The sequence below is a fragment of the Chelonoidis abingdonii genome, chromosome 2 (genome assembly GCF_003597395.2).
Source record: "Chelonoidis abingdonii isolate Lonesome George chromosome 2, CheloAbing_2.0, whole genome shotgun sequence".
Lineage (NCBI taxonomy): Eukaryota > Metazoa > Chordata > Testudines > Testudinidae > Chelonoidis > Chelonoidis abingdonii.
In genome coordinates this window covers 43,673,068-43,689,803 of record NC_133770.1, presented here as the reverse complement: position 1 = coordinate 43,689,803, position 16,736 = coordinate 43,673,068, and the positions used below count along the sequence as shown (strand labels likewise).

Here is a 16,736-nt window from a genome sequence, read left to right as displayed (position 1 = left end):
TATCTATAAATGAACCAATGGAGAAGCTGTTTTACAAAGTACTGTGTATGAAGAGAGCATACCTACACAAGAGTATGCCGAGCCTGCAGTTCCAAGCTAGATAGATTGTTAGAGCATCTGTTTTCCTGGTACAGGGAACCAGGGATTTCAGAGTGACTTGCTTCCCCTCTCTGGTAAACTGAAGAACACTTTAGGCTATTAGGGCTCTTACAGTCACACAGCAAATTCCTGAGAAGATGGGCTTAGGTGAAGAAGCTTCCTTCTCTTTCTGCTTGAAAAGTCTGCTTGAAGAGGAAAATAAAGAGAGTGCTTGTGATGAAACAGAAAAACCTCCCACCAGCACGGAAGGGGTTAAAGAGAGCCTTTGGGCCCAGCCAGCATCTGCTCCATTATACCTGCAGCCAACGCCAGGACTGGAGTGGAGAGAAAAGGAAAGAACCTGGCTCAGTTCGGGACGGACTGGTGAAGAGGCAGGAGCTAACTGCCTCCCTATCTGAGGGGAAGGATCACTAGCCTGCCAGCCAAGGCAGGCACCAGGGAATAAGCACTGTCCCACTGGCTAGAGGAGACTGAGAACAAGGCCTAGGAGCACCCGGCCTAAGACAGAACTGGGTGACCAAAGCATGGAGATCTTGTGGGGTTCTGACCCCGCCAAACACATGACTGCCCTGCCTGGAGAAACCTGGAGCTGCAACTGGACACTACCCAGGATCCACAAGGGGACTGTACTAGAGACAAACCACCACTATAACTTGGACAATAGGGGCCATGCCCCAAACTGAAGGGACAGCAGTAGGAAGTAGCCCAGGGCAGTGGATGTAGGCTCCCTGCTGGGGCTCCCCTATTCAGGGTCTGTGATAAATGAGAGGGGGGTTAGCTACCTTTTGTGGACACCCCACCAGCCAGTTGGCTATGGAATCCCTCTTGGTGGTTGTTTTCTACTTGCTTTACCTGTAAAGGATTAACAAGCCCACAGGTAAAAGGAAAGGAGTGGGCACCTGACCAAAAGAGCCAATGGAAGGGCTAGACATTTTTGAAATTGGGAAAAAAACTTCCCTTTGTCCGTGTGTTGTGGTTCTCCAGCAAAGAGGGGAACAGGGAGCAGTTATGTTGTGAGAAGCTTAAGCCAGATATGAAAAACCATCAGATCATACCTAGAGATTGCTTATCTGAAACCCCAGATATGTAAATAAATTAGGAAATGTCTAAAAAGACACAATTAGGTTTATTTCTGTTTATTTCTTATTGGCTTGTGGACTCCTCTGTGTTTTTGCTTGTAACCTTTTTGTTTTGCTTGTAACCTTTAAACTGGACGCAAAAAGGTTATTCTTGATGTTTAAATTTTGTAAGTGAGTTTTTTAAATCTAGCAAAAGCCTAAGTTCCAGATGTATTTTCTTTCTTTCTATTTTTAATAAAATTTACCTTTTTTATGAATGGGATTGGATTTTTGGTGTCCTAAGAGGTTTGGATTTTTGGTGTCCTAAGAGGTTTGTGCATATGTTGTTAAATTAGCTGGTGGCAACAGCTGATTTCCTTTGTTTTCTTTCTCAGCTCTTCCCAGCAGGGGGTGGGGGAAGGGCTTGAGGGTACCCCACAGGAGAGAATTCTGGTTTCAAAGAGTTTTTTGCATTTGGGTGGTGGCAGCATCTACCCATCCAAGGTCAGAGAGAAACTGTAACCTTGGGAGTTTAATACCAGCCTGGAGTGGTCAGTATGAATTTTTAGAATCCTTGCAGGCCCCCACCTCCTGCACTCGAAGTGCCAGAGTAGGGAATCGGCTTTGACAGGTCCTAGGTTGGGACCTGGTGAAGTGGAAGGGCCCGGGTCCCTCTACCTCTCTCCCCTAGCCTTAAAGACTGAGGCACATTGACCAAGACAGGAGGCCGAAAATCAAGCACTCCAACCATTAGGCCGCCCAGCCCTCCAAGCCCCTGTTACAGTACTCTTGTGAAGGGAACAACATTTATGAGCCTAAGGCTGGGGCTACTAGAGGCGAAACTTCTTTGTCTTTTGCAGTACCTTGGGAATCATAAAGACAAAGGAGTTCTATCACACTTTGAAGTTGTAAAGTGTTGATGGACAAGGAAGCAGGATCCCTTCTGGATCTGTGAGAATTATATCCCTGAAATTATCCTCTGGCAGGAAAATCATACTCTGGGAGAATCCAGGGCTGACCCTGTGAAATCCCTATGAAGAGGTGGAAATCCTCTTGTGGATGATACAACAAAATTAATGAAAGAGGAGGGTATAGACTGAAAAAGCACAAAATAACTGTGTAGAGTTTGGAGCCAGTTGTCCTAGTACAGACAATGACAGGCCACAGATTAACTTAACTACAAACTGAGTTAATTCCTAACACTCTCTGAGTGAGGTAGGACTCTGAAAAGAAAAGAACCCTGTGGTATCAAAATATTTCTGTCAGGATGGATCACTTTAGGATATCCCTAAAGAGGGAGCGCCAAATCAGTTTTGATGAAGATAGATGGAAAATTTTGCCTCAGGAACAAGTTAACTTACTGAGGTCTCCGATAAGATAAAATCCTCCAGCAATGGGAACAGAATCCTAAAGCCATCTGAGAGGGAAGTTGCACTATAGATCTTACTCAAAGGAATGACAGAACTTACAGAAGTGGGCTATGATGAGGGATTTTGTCATTTTGGATTCCTTCCTCTGACAAGGGAATCTTAGTGGACCCACTTGAAGCTTTACAAGCATCATCTGGGCTTTCTAATGCCACTGAGTCCCTCCATTCAATGGTGGTAAAACCATAACGTGAAAGAGACAAGCTCTATCATTGCTTGGAAGGTTTCACTTGTGTATCAAACAGGCCAGGATCTACAGTGCCAGTTTCCACGTGAATTTGGGAGGACAGGGGTGGGACATTAGAGGATAGAAGAATTACAAGCAAAGATGGATCAGTGCTGAATTTCCTCTCACTGCCGGGGGCTTACACATTAGCATGCATTAGACACGCTGGCACTTCACAGTTTCCCCATTGTATTTCGTTGCTTTCCTGGAGGCAGAGGAAAAGTCACATTACTCTGAGCTGGCAGGGTGCAGCAGCTGAAGAAAATTTTCAACTAAAAATAAAGTATTACTCATTCATGCTGGGCTTTGCATGTCTTCAAGTAAACCGCCATTTGGTCGCATCCTGAATCACTTGGTGCCACTCGTCATCTGAGGTTTGTTTCAATTAGAGATCATGTAGCCCCTTAACCATTAACAAATTTACCACAGTTACACTACCAAGTTCTCTCCTCACTAGTGTGGTTTCAGTTCTGCTTTCTGACCATAGTTCTAAATATACCTAACCATCTGAGAAGCTGAAGATTAAGGCTATTTGGAAAAACTTTTTGAGCACAGATCTCCTCTTGGATCCTCAAAGCAGACAGTAACTGATATCCTGCTCTCTCTAATTGTTCAGCTCTCCCACTGAAAACCTGTTCATGCAGTGAAAGCAGGATACCACTGGTAAGAACTGCCATGGAGAGCTGAGAGGAGAATTTGCCTTTATCCTGAGAATGCTATATGGAGGAACTTCTACTGGTGAATTGTAAATCCCTGCAGGTATTTTATATCTGTAGATATGTTTGATTATTATCAGCTTGCATACTAATGGGTTTCCAGATGCCGCTGCAGTCCAGCCAGAAGGCTGTAATTTGATGCCTGACTAAAGAACTCGGATGAATATATTCCATCTATCATCTGCTTCCACAGGGTGATGTGCTGCTGGTGATACTTTGCAATTGATGTGTGACCACAAACTGAGCCATCGTTTGGGTTTGGAGAATTCCTACTGGACTTTTAAAAAGACATATATATCACATGATAGCTCAGATGTCTTGGGCAACTCCCCCCAGCTCCAATATGGTGTTAGCTTATTTACTGGTTCAAATTAGGAAAGCAAGTAAAACTAGGGTCAGGGGAAAAAAGTGTTACCTCTTTTCTTCTGTGTGTAACTTCATTAGAAAAAGAAGATTGCCGGTTTAGTTCAGGCAATCATTATTTAATGCATGATTCCCACATGGAGAGAGAGGATATTATGGTGTATTCCTGGAATGTTGCTGTGGTAAAAACATATCCTGTTACTGAAAAAGGAAATGAAAGAGTACTCAGGAACAGCTGTCCTGTGAATGAATGCACTCATTTGCTGGAGCCTACATATTCAGGTGTAATAACTAGTTGTGAGCAAGACAGCACTACAGGGCTTGTTGATATGGGGAGGAATTCTGCCCCTACCCCCCACACCAGTTCTGGAGCAGCAAGAGGGCCACTCTGTGCTTGCTACTGCAGACTCATATCTTCAGTAGCCTCCATGGCATGGCGAGGGGGGGAGGGGCGCATTATCTGTCGGATATGGGAGGCTAGCACCCAGCCCCACCCCTTCCGCCTAAGGCCCCGCCCCTTCCATGCCCCCCCCCCCCACCAGATCCAGAGCCCCAGTGCCAACAACACTGGAGTACTGGGAGAGTGGCCAGCTTGGTCCCAGCCCAAGCTGGGGCCACAGCACAACAGACCAGGAAGCAGGTGGTCTGGGGGGTGGAGTGTGAGCGCGGCCACGTCTGGCTGTTTGGGGATGCACAGCCTTTCCCAGCCTATGATACCTGCCACCCATGCTCCATGGAACATATGCATCACCACGACACATGCAGGTTAGCCAATGGATATGCACAGATATAGATCTACTATCTTCTCCCACCATGCTATTGTGGGCATCAACTAGTGCTCTACAGTGCACAGAGACTTGGCCTCATATATGAATGGCCTGCATCCTGTCCCCTGCACAGCAAAACTACACTGGTTCTGGGTTCATCACGCATTTTTGTGCCATTGGGAAGAGGTGGGCAGGCTTTTCCCCCAGGATCATTACAAGCATATGCCAAACATGTTGGACTTCAAAGTGAGGGGTAAGTGCTGCGTGTACAAGAAAACAGAGGGAGTTAGCTGCTGAAGGACAGGAAGACAAGAGGTTTTCAAATCATATTTTTCTTGGATAAGAAGGAAGTGAATTTCATTCCTATTGCTAGACTCAAAACTCTATTGCAGTAACATTAAATTCTCTTTATTTATAAAAGAGCGTTGCCACTTTTGAGCCTATGATCTGTCACACTAAATAAAATGTAAATCAATAAGTAAAGACAGAAGAGTAAACTATTATTATTCATAGGGGCAGCTCCAGGCCCCAGCACACCAAGCGTGTGCTTGGGGCGGCAAGCCGCAGGGGGCGCTCTGCTGGTGCTGCGAGGGCGGCAGGCAGCCTGCCTGCAGTTCTTGGGGTGGCAAAATGCCTAGAGACGCCCCTGATTATTCAGCTAACAGCATCATGACAGTAGAGAAAGATGCAGCATTTCTTTCCTAGGTTACTGTCCCTAACCTTACTGATATAGCCTTCTGGCTATTTTTCCCCTTAAAAAGATGAATGCTAGGTTTTAAATCCAAGTCACAGCAAGCAATATAATTACAATCCAATTCAACTAGTATTAGTGGCACATCAGAAAAAAAAAAGTAGGTCTGCTATAAGGTATGTGCTTACAGGTGCTGGAACTAGAGGTGCTGGGGATGCTGCCGCACCCCCGGCTTGAAATGGTTTCCAACATATTTAAGTTTTATAGTTTGGTTCAATGGCTCCCACTATACCAATTGTTCCAGCACCCCTGTATGTGCTGTCTCCATACTGTTACTGCTTTGGTTCATGTAGCTGCTCTGATATTCTCAACAACTAAACTGTAAACCCTCTGAAAATGTCAGGCAACCTCCGACAGTTACTAGGAGAGAGCCAGCTTTCACTGCCAGACCACGAAACAGAACATGCTGCTCATTTGTTCAGGAAGTGCTCACCCTACATTAATGTTAGAAAATGCCTGGATAAAGTCCATCAGTCCGATTCTCTTCTGCTTTGGCCCTGTGTATGCACTTACACTGTGCAGAATAGGTCCAGTGCTTAATTTGTGCCAGGGCTTGCCAGGGATGAGCCCCAGCACCTCTAGGTTTGGGAGTTCATAGCTCCGGCACCTCTGGGCTTGCTGTGTCAGTTATGAAAGTAAAAAAATTGTGAGCGCCCCGGTACATAATTGCTTGAGCCCCAGCACCTCTTTCATTACAAATTAAGCTCTGAGTAGGTCTCAGATGCCACCAAATCAGAAAGGTAGCATTTTACCCCCACTTAGTACAGATGTGAATGTCTATGCAAGGTGCAAAGGTGTGGAGAATCATGCCCCATGCAATCTAAACTCTGAGCCATGCTCCCTCACAGAGCTCCGCTGGGGATGAGGTGGGTCTGCTTGACCCCAACGCTAGTCAGTGCCTTCAAGGCACAACTTGACTCAAAAAACATTAGCATCCAGTGATCAAAGGAGAAAAAGAAAAGGGAAAAGCAACGCACTAACGATTTCTCATTATCTTCATGTAATTTCATTTCAGCTTGGCTCAGTCAAGCATTTAATTTGCACTGGTTGATCCCTGATCACCTGGGCACTGTGTTAGTGCATTCTCAGCTATGCACTTAGAGATTTGGGGTTTTTTCATCTAGTTGATGACAGTACTCTAAGGAACCTATAACCACTAGAAAGTAAGTGCAAGAGTCTTTCTTTCTTTCTTTCTTTCTTTCTTTCTTTCAGCAGGCCAAGGAGCAGCTAGTGAAGTTGAAAGTGCTAATTATATCAAGTTACCAAACAAAATACAGTTCCCATCCCAACTCTTTGAATCAGGGCATGATTCAGATATTTTAGCCACATTCCATTATGGAATTGAAAAACAGGCCCTTTTATAGTTTGGGATCTGACCTGGGTCCAAAAGTACAAAGGTGGGGTCTGATCCAGAGATCTGTATCTATACACATCCCCCGCCTCCCCAATACCTCCCACATCCCCTCACACACGTAAACTCTTCCTCCCCAGAATTCTAAAGGGTTTCAAATTCACATGTCTGGTTTGGGCCCATTTATACATATTATGGATAAATTTCTAATCTAAAACACGTATTGCAAGTCACTCTTTCCTTATACTGATTCTTTAGAGCGACTCTACTCTTTTATTTCCTTCTGCTGTCACATGGTTTCTGGAGTGCATTCTCTATACAGCTGAGTCAGGTTTCTGCCAGAATACACCTATATATGTCAACACAAAGCCGATTTCAAATAATAATAATAATAATGAAATATCTCTGCTTCTACAAACATCTGGAATATACACCTGCTTTTTTAACCAGTGCTATTCCTGGTTGGTCCCTCTGGAGCTTTCCTTTTTAAAGGCAATAATAACGTTAGCATTTTGCAAAATTGCAACATCTGTTCCACCCTAATAATTATGAGGCTTTATTCTGATTTTACTCATTCTCCCCTGACAAACAGAAGTCAGGTTCAGCATGGGTTTCAGCACAGGAATACTATTTGCTTAGAAAATCAGTGACACACACATTACAAAGCATTCTCTCCTTTCCTCTGTATCTCATAGGTCTCTGTACTAATGTCACAATATTCCCCTTTTCACAATTCAAAGAGTGACACAAACATTAGTTGATTTCCTAACTCATTCACCCTTGTTCTCTTTTTACATATGGACACATATTTGAATGCCATGCAGCAGAATGAAGACATCTTTTCCATATCCGGGAATCATAATTTTAAATGACATTTGAAGACAGACATATTTGTATTATGACAAAAAATAATTATTTTGATTTCTCTCAAAATGATCGTTTCCTCTAAAGTGTCTAACTGAACTTTGAATTTTTATGCTTCTGGTTTTTGCCGCTGCAATTTAGCCACCTCTTTTGTAAATTGAAGACTCTTTAACACAGTTCTATGACTATATTCTCCTGTGTTTTTACCCTTTTTAGTAAATTCATTCCATTTTTATTTCATCAAACAAGCTAGGAATTATTAAAACAAAGCACAACGTTCCTCACATCCACATCACCCCCTCCTCCTCCCAACGTGTTCTATTTCTGTTTCTTAAAATGTCCATCAAGCCCTCTCGAGTCTGGCACTATCCAGCCATGGTTTCTGGAATACTGTCTTCTAGCAGCCACCTTTTTCCTTGAGGGCTTTCTACTGTGCTCATGGCCTCTGCCCTTCACTGGTCAGTTTTCACCAGTTTATTACCAGTTTTTCAACTATGGAAACTGGCACACCAAATGGACAAGGATGTAGGATATTAAGATGGAATGGACCAACAGGCCTAGCAGAGCTGTCACCTGACTTCCAGCAAGACCAGCCCCCAAATCACTAGGTATGCCTAAAAGAATACTATGAACCTTTGGATATCCACCACTTCATTGTCAGCTTCCTGGCTTCAAATAGCTATAATACTATTCAAAACTTTGGGATATAGTCCCTTAGGGTGAAATTCTTCCCTATGCAAAGCTTAAGTGGTGAATAAGTGCTTTGTGTTAGCCTCCTGTACAGGGGTGAATTTCACTCTTAGACAGGCTGTGTTAATTCAGCAAAAACCCTTACGCGCATGCTGAATTTGAGTTTAAGGCTACTCCCACTCCGCAAAACACTTCAACGTGTGTTTAATTTCAAGTCAATGATACTTAAGATATGCTTACAGCCTTGCTGAACAGGGATACACAAACACATGCGTAAGTGCTTTATTGAACTGGTAGCATACGTCATATTACCCATGGTAAAATAATGTTAAGATGTACAACTATTCTTTGCAGTGAGTAAGTCTCTAGCTCATACAGTATCATGACATGCTCAGACATGTTCCCTTTGGAAACTGATGAACAGCCAGGTTCACTAACAGGTTCTGATTCCATCTTCTGATTTTAGCTGTTCACTAGAGTTCAAAGTACTAAATGACTAAAACTGATAGACATACAGGTAAGATATACAATGTAATCAGTAACAATTAGAGTTTCTGTACTTGTTCTTCTAACAAAATATTTCCAATTTGAAAAAAATGAGGGCATGCTGTATTTTCAGTGCCTATTCTCTATGAAAGGAACTGATTTACATGTGGTCTGGAATTTGGATTCATACCTTCAAATAGTCCAGATCACAGTTTGATTCTTCTTCTACATCAAAGGATGTAAAGCTGTAGTTAAGTGTATTCCCAGTTGTAGTTTGGATGGTCCAGCTGCAGTGTTCATTTAGAGGGTAATTGTTTGGATAGTTTAAACTTTCCAAGATGCCTTGGCTACGGTTGGCAATCACTATTCCTTGGCAAACTAGGGACAAAAAACAGTAATAAATTATACTTTGTATACGGCTTTCCATCCCAGGATCTCAAATGATCTACAAATACTATTGATTAAAGCCTAATAATACTACCATGAGGTAGGTATTATTATACCTATTTTACAGATAAGGAAATTGAGAAAGAGAGAGGTAAGTGATTTTCCCAAGGACACACAGGCACGAGGAACAAAATCCAGACATCCCAACTACAAGTCGTTCATTATAAGAATATCCTTCCTCCCTAGTAATACTAGAATCATGAGCTGATTTCCCCCATTATTCTACATACTCTTTTTGCATATTTTTCTTTCTTTCCAATGCAAAATTATTCTCTAAAACATCTATTTATATTATTTTAAAAAACTCAGAATAAAAATGCAATGTATCATCAAGCTAAATCAGTCACTTCGAACCAATTTACAGTGGCTGGAGCTGTATTTAGACACAGTACTGCAAACTCACATACCATTTCAGTGAACTAGAGGAAAAAAAAAGATTACACACGGCTAGAAAGATGAATGAAATTAGTTGGCTTGTGTTGGACATCCTAATTGGTTTAACATGCTGGAAGTCAGCATGAAGTTCTTAATAATACTTTCCCTGGTTAGTCATCAAGCAGAGATCTAGAAAAGGATTTGGGGATTTTGACTGGGATAAAGAGTTTTTCCCTCCGGGGGGACAGAGGGGGAATGAAAAGAAGGTATAGAGAGGGCACAGAGCAGCCATGCTGTTGGATCAGTGATTCTCATTTTCCTGAATCTGGATTCCACTGGACTCAGAGACTATCAATATGAGTAAATGCTGTGCTGCAGAGCATACTGTATTTTATTACTCCATATAAATGTGTACATGGGAGCAGAATAAAATGAAGCAGGTAGCAGGGAGTTAACAGCGGAGTCTCTAGTCTGATCACTCTGACACAAAGTAGCTCCCCAAGAGGGCTAACTGAGGAATGAAATGTGATTAGCTACTCAGGACAGTGGGCTGGGTGAGCTAAAGGATTAATTAACCCATCAGCTGAGGACTGGCAAAAAAGCACAGGAAGGATGTGGAAGGGGAACAGGGTGGCTGAGCTCAGTCTCACAGAGCTCTCAGTTCAAGGAGACAGTCACTCTTCTTGGGCCCTAGGAAACGGGCTGAAGATACAAGGGACATTGTACATAGTATTGACGTTTAAAACTATAAAGGCATTGGTGGAGAGATCTGAAATAAACAGCCCGGTGTGGATATTCATCTAATGCAGTCTGAGAAGGTTTCTGTGGTGGAAGAAAGTCACTGGGAAAGTTGCATAGCCTTGAATTGGAAGATAGCCAGGGATAATACCCAGTGAACCGGTCCACTGAGACTTTGATATCCTGGAAGGAGAAAATTACAGTCACTTGGCTATAGAGCCAAGCCATAAAGAGGGAGAACCCTGAGTCATGAAGAGGAAGCACTGTTACTACTGGAGTATGAGAAGGGCCACCGAATAAATGAGAGACTGAAGGGGGCATCAGACCAGGCAGAATTTTTCCACAGATGCAGTCACAAGCGGACTTCCCAGCAGCGACTAGAGAATCCCTTGACTGTCCTCTTTAAAAAGACGTAGCTACAAGGCTTTTTCTAATCGAGAGTCTTACTTGGTGGCATGTAAAGAATATGCTGCAAGACTGTGCGATTCCTTTAAGAGATAACTGAGACAGTCAAAGTTAAAAAAAATGCACCACACAAATACAAACTAAACTTGAATATCCTTGGCTTTTCAAACGTTCTGATTAGAAACAGTGGGGTATAATCATTTACTGTAATTCAAACCCAGAAGAATTCCCAGCTACAGCACTCTCTTTAAACCTACAAGTCCTCTCAAGATAACATGTCATCTTCAGGATATTCAGAAATGAACTGTAATGCTGTTTATACCTAGTGACATATCAAAAGTTTACCTAATCCATATGGCACATAATGTATTGCGCAAGAAGAAAATTAAATATTGGGACAATATTCAAGATTATGGAGAAAATCCAGAATTCTGCATGATTTACAATTTAAAAGATAAGTACCAGCTATGAAAGCGTTATATAGAGTATGGCACAAAATAGAAAAATATTTTAAATCCAAAAACCTAGATATCATTCATATTCTCTTTCAGACTACTAACCTCTCCTCCCCCCTTCCCAAGATTTAGTGACGACTTTGTTTAAAAATACATTGGTTCATTCTTTAATACCAATAAAAATAAGTATAAAAGGAAATGATTTATTTTTGTTGTGTGTATATTGTAACAAGCCGAGCACATTAATTTGTGGAAATGACACCTCCAAATGTTGGTATTCTGCTCTCTGCAGAACTTCAACACTTTCAGGTACTTCCAGGAGAAGAATTCTTTTGCAAAGAAATTAAAAAATGTGTCTTTTGCAACAAATGCTTTGAAAAATGAAACTCTCAGAATGTTCCAGATGGGCTTTACTAAAACCTATGGACCAGATTCCCCGTTACATTTGAAGGGGGCCAAAAGAATCTGGTTGTGGCTCCTTGATCTTCATCCACCTAGCCTCAGCAGAAATTACAACAGCAAAGGGGCTAATTTATCTTCCACCGTTGGCAAAATGTCTGAACCCTACACCAACAGAAGATCAGGAGTAGCTGCGCACTGTTCCACCATGTCCCTCTCATCCACGCACCAGCCCTGGAATGGACATGACACACATCCTCACAAACATTTTCCTTAATGAAAGAGTAGAAGGGGCAGCAGACGTAGGTGGCAGCAGAGCCAACTCTACTTGCTTTCCATCAGGATACATTCTCTTATGCTAGAATTCAAAACTAGCTATCTCTGTCCATTTTAAGTGCACTGTGTGCTGTGGCCCTAGCAGACCAGAAAATCTAGCCAAATAATACGATACATGCACAATCTTTCCTGGAAGAGAATTCTGCTCACAAATGAGACCAGAGGATACAATAAGAAGTTTGTAGAACCAATACTGGCATTCTAGCGACTTGCTGCTCTCACTCTTCTTGTTCATACTTACTCTGCTTGTACTCAGCAAGGAAACCTCTACCTTCAAGATGACCATCTGTCCTTAGTTTCACATATAAAGTATCCCTGGTGGAGCGAATTGACTCTGGTATCTGATTCCCACAAAATTTACCCAGCATCTTAGCACTGCTACTATCGCCATCATATACCTTTGAATAAAGAGGCATATAAAAATCTTGAGGGATGATGATAGTAGTGAAAATTATTAAACTTAACACATTTAACTGATCTCTCATATGTAAAGTAAAGGAGAAAGAAGCTATCACATTTTATGGGGAAAGCTATATATGGAAAAACAGTATAAAGGGACAAACTTTCTGAAGTGACATTTCAATTTGCTCTTAAATCTCTCTCTCTCTCTCTCACACACACACACACACATCCTGTATCCTCCTCTGTCCCAAGATAAATCCTCTCCATAACTGAAGAGGTGGCATTGAGGATGAAATTTTCCTACTTTAGAATTGGTCACTTGGTGTGAATCTCTCTGTCTCTACATAGGCACTCACACTGTGCTCCCTCCCCCAGTGCAGGTGCTGAGAGCCACTGAATCAACTGTAAACCCTGGATATAATGGAAACCACTTTAAGTCAGGGGGCGCTGCAGCATGCCCAGCACACCTAGTTCCAGCACCTATACCCCTGTCTGAGGTAGGGTGATCAGATGTCCCAATTTTATAGGGACAGTCTTGATTTTTGGGTCTTTTTCTTATATATGCTCCTGTTACCCCCCACATCCTCTCCCAATTTTTCACACTTGCTGTCTGGTCACCCTAATCTGAGGAAGAGAGAGAGACTGTACATACAGCAAGGTAATCAGAGCTGCAATTTGGATGAAACTCCAAGTGGAACTGTTTAAACTGGATTTCAAATGGGCTGCCTCGGCTTGACTTCAACAACCAGTAGCATTCTGAATTGTGGTAGTAAGGCATGGGATAGTTGGGAGACATGAACATGCCAGATGAAGTTGTGAGGGTCCCACCACAGCCTGAAAAGAACAAAGAGAACCATAATTAACTGCATTAAACCTCACCAGTCTCTCTCCCATAAAGAGATTTTATGCTTAGTTCTCTACTCTACTACTGTAACTCTCCTTTACCCAATGAAATGCTTCACAGCAGGGGGCTACCTCACAGGATTATACACATTTTAGAGCCCCTTGGGAAAATTCGAACCTCAGGCAAGAGCCGTGTCCTGCTGGAATTACACTTCTGCAAAAGTACAAATCATCTGCTAATGAATGTATTACATCCATTAGCATGAGACTTTCCATGGTTACTGATGCCATGGCAATGAGTTTATAGCTCTTTTTAAAGGGCCTTTAGGTTTATCCTCATACTTTCCCTTCTTTCTTGCCATAATTGTGTAACAGAAACTAGAAATACACAATAATAACTGCATTTGGATAGCATGTTTCCCTGCGGATCTTAAAGCATTTAATGACTATTAGCTAATTAATCCTAACAGCAATCCTTTGAGATAGCTATTACTATACAAATAGTGACCTGAAGACATGAAAGGGTAAATGATTTACCAAATGTCTCATAGTAAGTCAGTGACAAGGACAGCAACAGAACCCAGGAGTCTTATCTCCTGCTCTGCTGTTCTAATACTAAATCCTGCTCCTCTGCCTTCCCACGCTGTATCTTGGCCCCTGTTCTCTTAGCACCATTAATTTTCTAACAAGCACAGAAACAAAGGATACTGGGGAAGTTAAAATATAAACTAGAATATGGTGCTATCATAAATCACTTGGAGAAAAGCCCTTATTTATCCAAGAACAGGAAATATAGATCCCTGTTTGAAACTGCTTGAACTTGTGTTGCCACTAATCAATTAAGTTTGAGGGAAAGTATTTAAAAGGGATTCAGGATGCAGTTAGATGCAGGTGAGGTGGAAAACTGCACAGAGGAAAAGGATAAATGATCTAGCAAGGAGACTGGTCAAATAGCTCCACCCTTGGCATTCTCATTTTACCTGTTGTGGTACCATCCCAGTAAGCTGAAAATCCAGTTCTTGTGCCATATACATCACTCACAAATTTTATCCATAGCCTGTTACTATGGGAGATGATTACAGGAGGCAGAGTTGAACCACAGTACTTTCCAAGGACTGGTGATGTTTCATAGCCTCCATCTCTAGAATGAAACAGAAGAAAAGTCTTGGGCCAAACAGGTAAAGAGTGAGAAAAGTAAATGAAATGTCTCCTGGGATTCCTTCAGCTTTGTCTTTAGCAGGAATACATTACTAACTACTAAACGGTGCAAGACATCTTAATCAACTACTCACAAACCACTTGCAAGCACTTTGGCCCAGCTTGTGAAGGTATTTAGACATTGCTGTACTCAGCATCGCAAGGCCTAAATGGTTTAGGAACCTCCCTCTCATTTCAAAAGCCAAAATTCCATTCAGAGCTGATGAGATTGAGGTTCCAAAGTCCTTTTGGAAATGAGATTTAGGGCTCAAAATCTTAAGTTAAATTAAGTGGTGCAACATTGAGAGCAGCAATGCCTAAATACCTTCAAAAGTAGGGCACAAATCTCAACAATTTCATTCCAGTACAGATTCAAAACATCTCAACATCCTGACAGAGCCAAAGAAGCATCTCTGGGATCTTCCAAGCTGCATGGGGAAGCAATGAGGGTAAAGCATCAGGGTCATCATGACTGTCCTCTATAAAGCAACAAAAGCCTACATTAATCTGCCTACATCTCCGAACAGATGGGTTGAATCTTAGTTTTAGATGATTTGTTCTGGCCTCCATAGATGATTCCACAGCTGATGTTTCTGATCCTGTGCTTAGCTGGTGCTGGCACTCCCTAATTTTGCAATCAAGGTGAACGTGCAATGCTTTGTTGTACCTCCTGAACATGTTGGTCTTCAGGATAGTTATATTTCTGCGCGCGCACACACACACACACACACACACACAGAGGATTTAAAAAACAACCCAAGATGCCATTTTAATATGTCGCCACCAAAGCAGAGCCATATTTTAAAGAGAGAAATCCTGTTTCTACTTGTTTTTGTTAAAACATTTGGTTTAGCCTTGTTATGATAGAAGGTCTGTTCTCTCCTCTTACCCCACTGAGGAAGACTTAAACAACTATCTGATGTCTCAGGTTGTTGTGGTTTCTGAACTGTGAAAATGCCTCCTCTGACCCACATCCCTGTCTGCTCAATTTTAATATTTCCTCCTAACTACCAATTTACTGTAGTATTAAAGATTACATCAGCCCAGAAACTGGGCCAGATTCCCAGATGGAATAAAATTATATAGGTCCACTGAAGTCAAAATATTTGCAATAACACATTCTACATAACTCCATTCAAGTCAATAGAGTTATGCAGATTTACACCAGCTAAGGATCTGGACCACTCAGAAACTTCATTATCAACGTTTTCAATGTCTTCATGATGCCATCAGTGTACTGTCACTGAGGGAGAACAGTACAATTGATGTGCAGTGGATTACAATGCTCAGCAGAATCAAGGGTAACAATGCACTCAGCTCTACTCTTCGGAGCAGTAACTATTGATAGTGCTTAAATATGTAAGTGCACACAATGCTTTACAAAACATGCAACTGTGCAACATAAGAACAGCCATAAGGGGTGAGACAAATCGTCTAACTAGTCCAGTATCCGGTCTCTGACAGAGGCCAGTGCCAGATGCTTCTGGCAGTTGGAGGTTTAGAGACACCAGAGCATGGGGTTGTGTCTCTGACCATCTTGGCTAATCGCCATTGATGGACCTATTCTCCATGAATTTATCTAATTCTTTATTGAATCCATTTATACTTGTGGCCTTCACAACATTCCATGGCACTGACTTCCACATTTTGACTGTGTGTTGTGTGAAGAAATACTTCCTTCTATTTGTTTTAAACCTGCCACCTATTAATTCCACTGGTGACCCTTGTTCTTGTGTTATGTAAAGGGGTAAATAATGCTTCCCTATTCACTTTCTCCACATCATTCACGGTTTTATAGACCTCTATCATCTGTCCTAAGTCAACTCTTTTCTGAATGGAACAGTCCCAGTCTTTTTAATCTCTCCTCATATGGAAGCTGTACCATATCTGTAATCATATTCATTGCCTTTCTTTACACCTTTAACCATTCTAATATAACTTTTTTGAGATGGGGTGACCAGAACTGCACACAGTACTCAAGGTGTGGTTGTATCATGGATTTATATAATAGCATTAAGATATTTTCTATTTTATTATCTATTCCTTTCCTAATGCTTTTTGGACAGCCACTGCATATTGAGCAGATGTTTTCAGAGAATTATCCATGATGACACCAAGATCTCTTTCTTGAGTGGTAACAGCTGAATTAGAACCCATCATTAACATACATACATGGAATTAGCATGCATCCCTTTGCATTTATCAACACTGAATTTAATCTGCTGTTTTGTCACCCAGTTTAGTGAGATCCCTTTGTAACTCTTCACAGTCAGCTTTAAAATTAACCAGCTTGAGTAATTTTGTATGTATTCAATTTTGCCACCTTATTCTTCACCGCCCC

The 16,736-nt window shown here is 41.8% G+C and overlaps 1 protein-coding gene across 1 annotated transcript in view; it reads right to left on the bottom strand.

Annotated features, from left to right (window-relative positions):
• Positions 1-16,736, bottom strand: part of CUBN (cubilin) — a 223,416-nt gene that overhangs the window by 144,440 nt on the left and 62,240 nt on the right. The window contains 4 exon segments of the mRNA XM_075062312.1: positions 8,989-9,176; positions 12,195-12,351; positions 13,008-13,189; positions 14,179-14,339. Coding sequence (XP_074918413.1) covers positions 8,989-9,176; positions 12,195-12,351; positions 13,008-13,189; positions 14,179-14,339 — 688 coding nt within the window.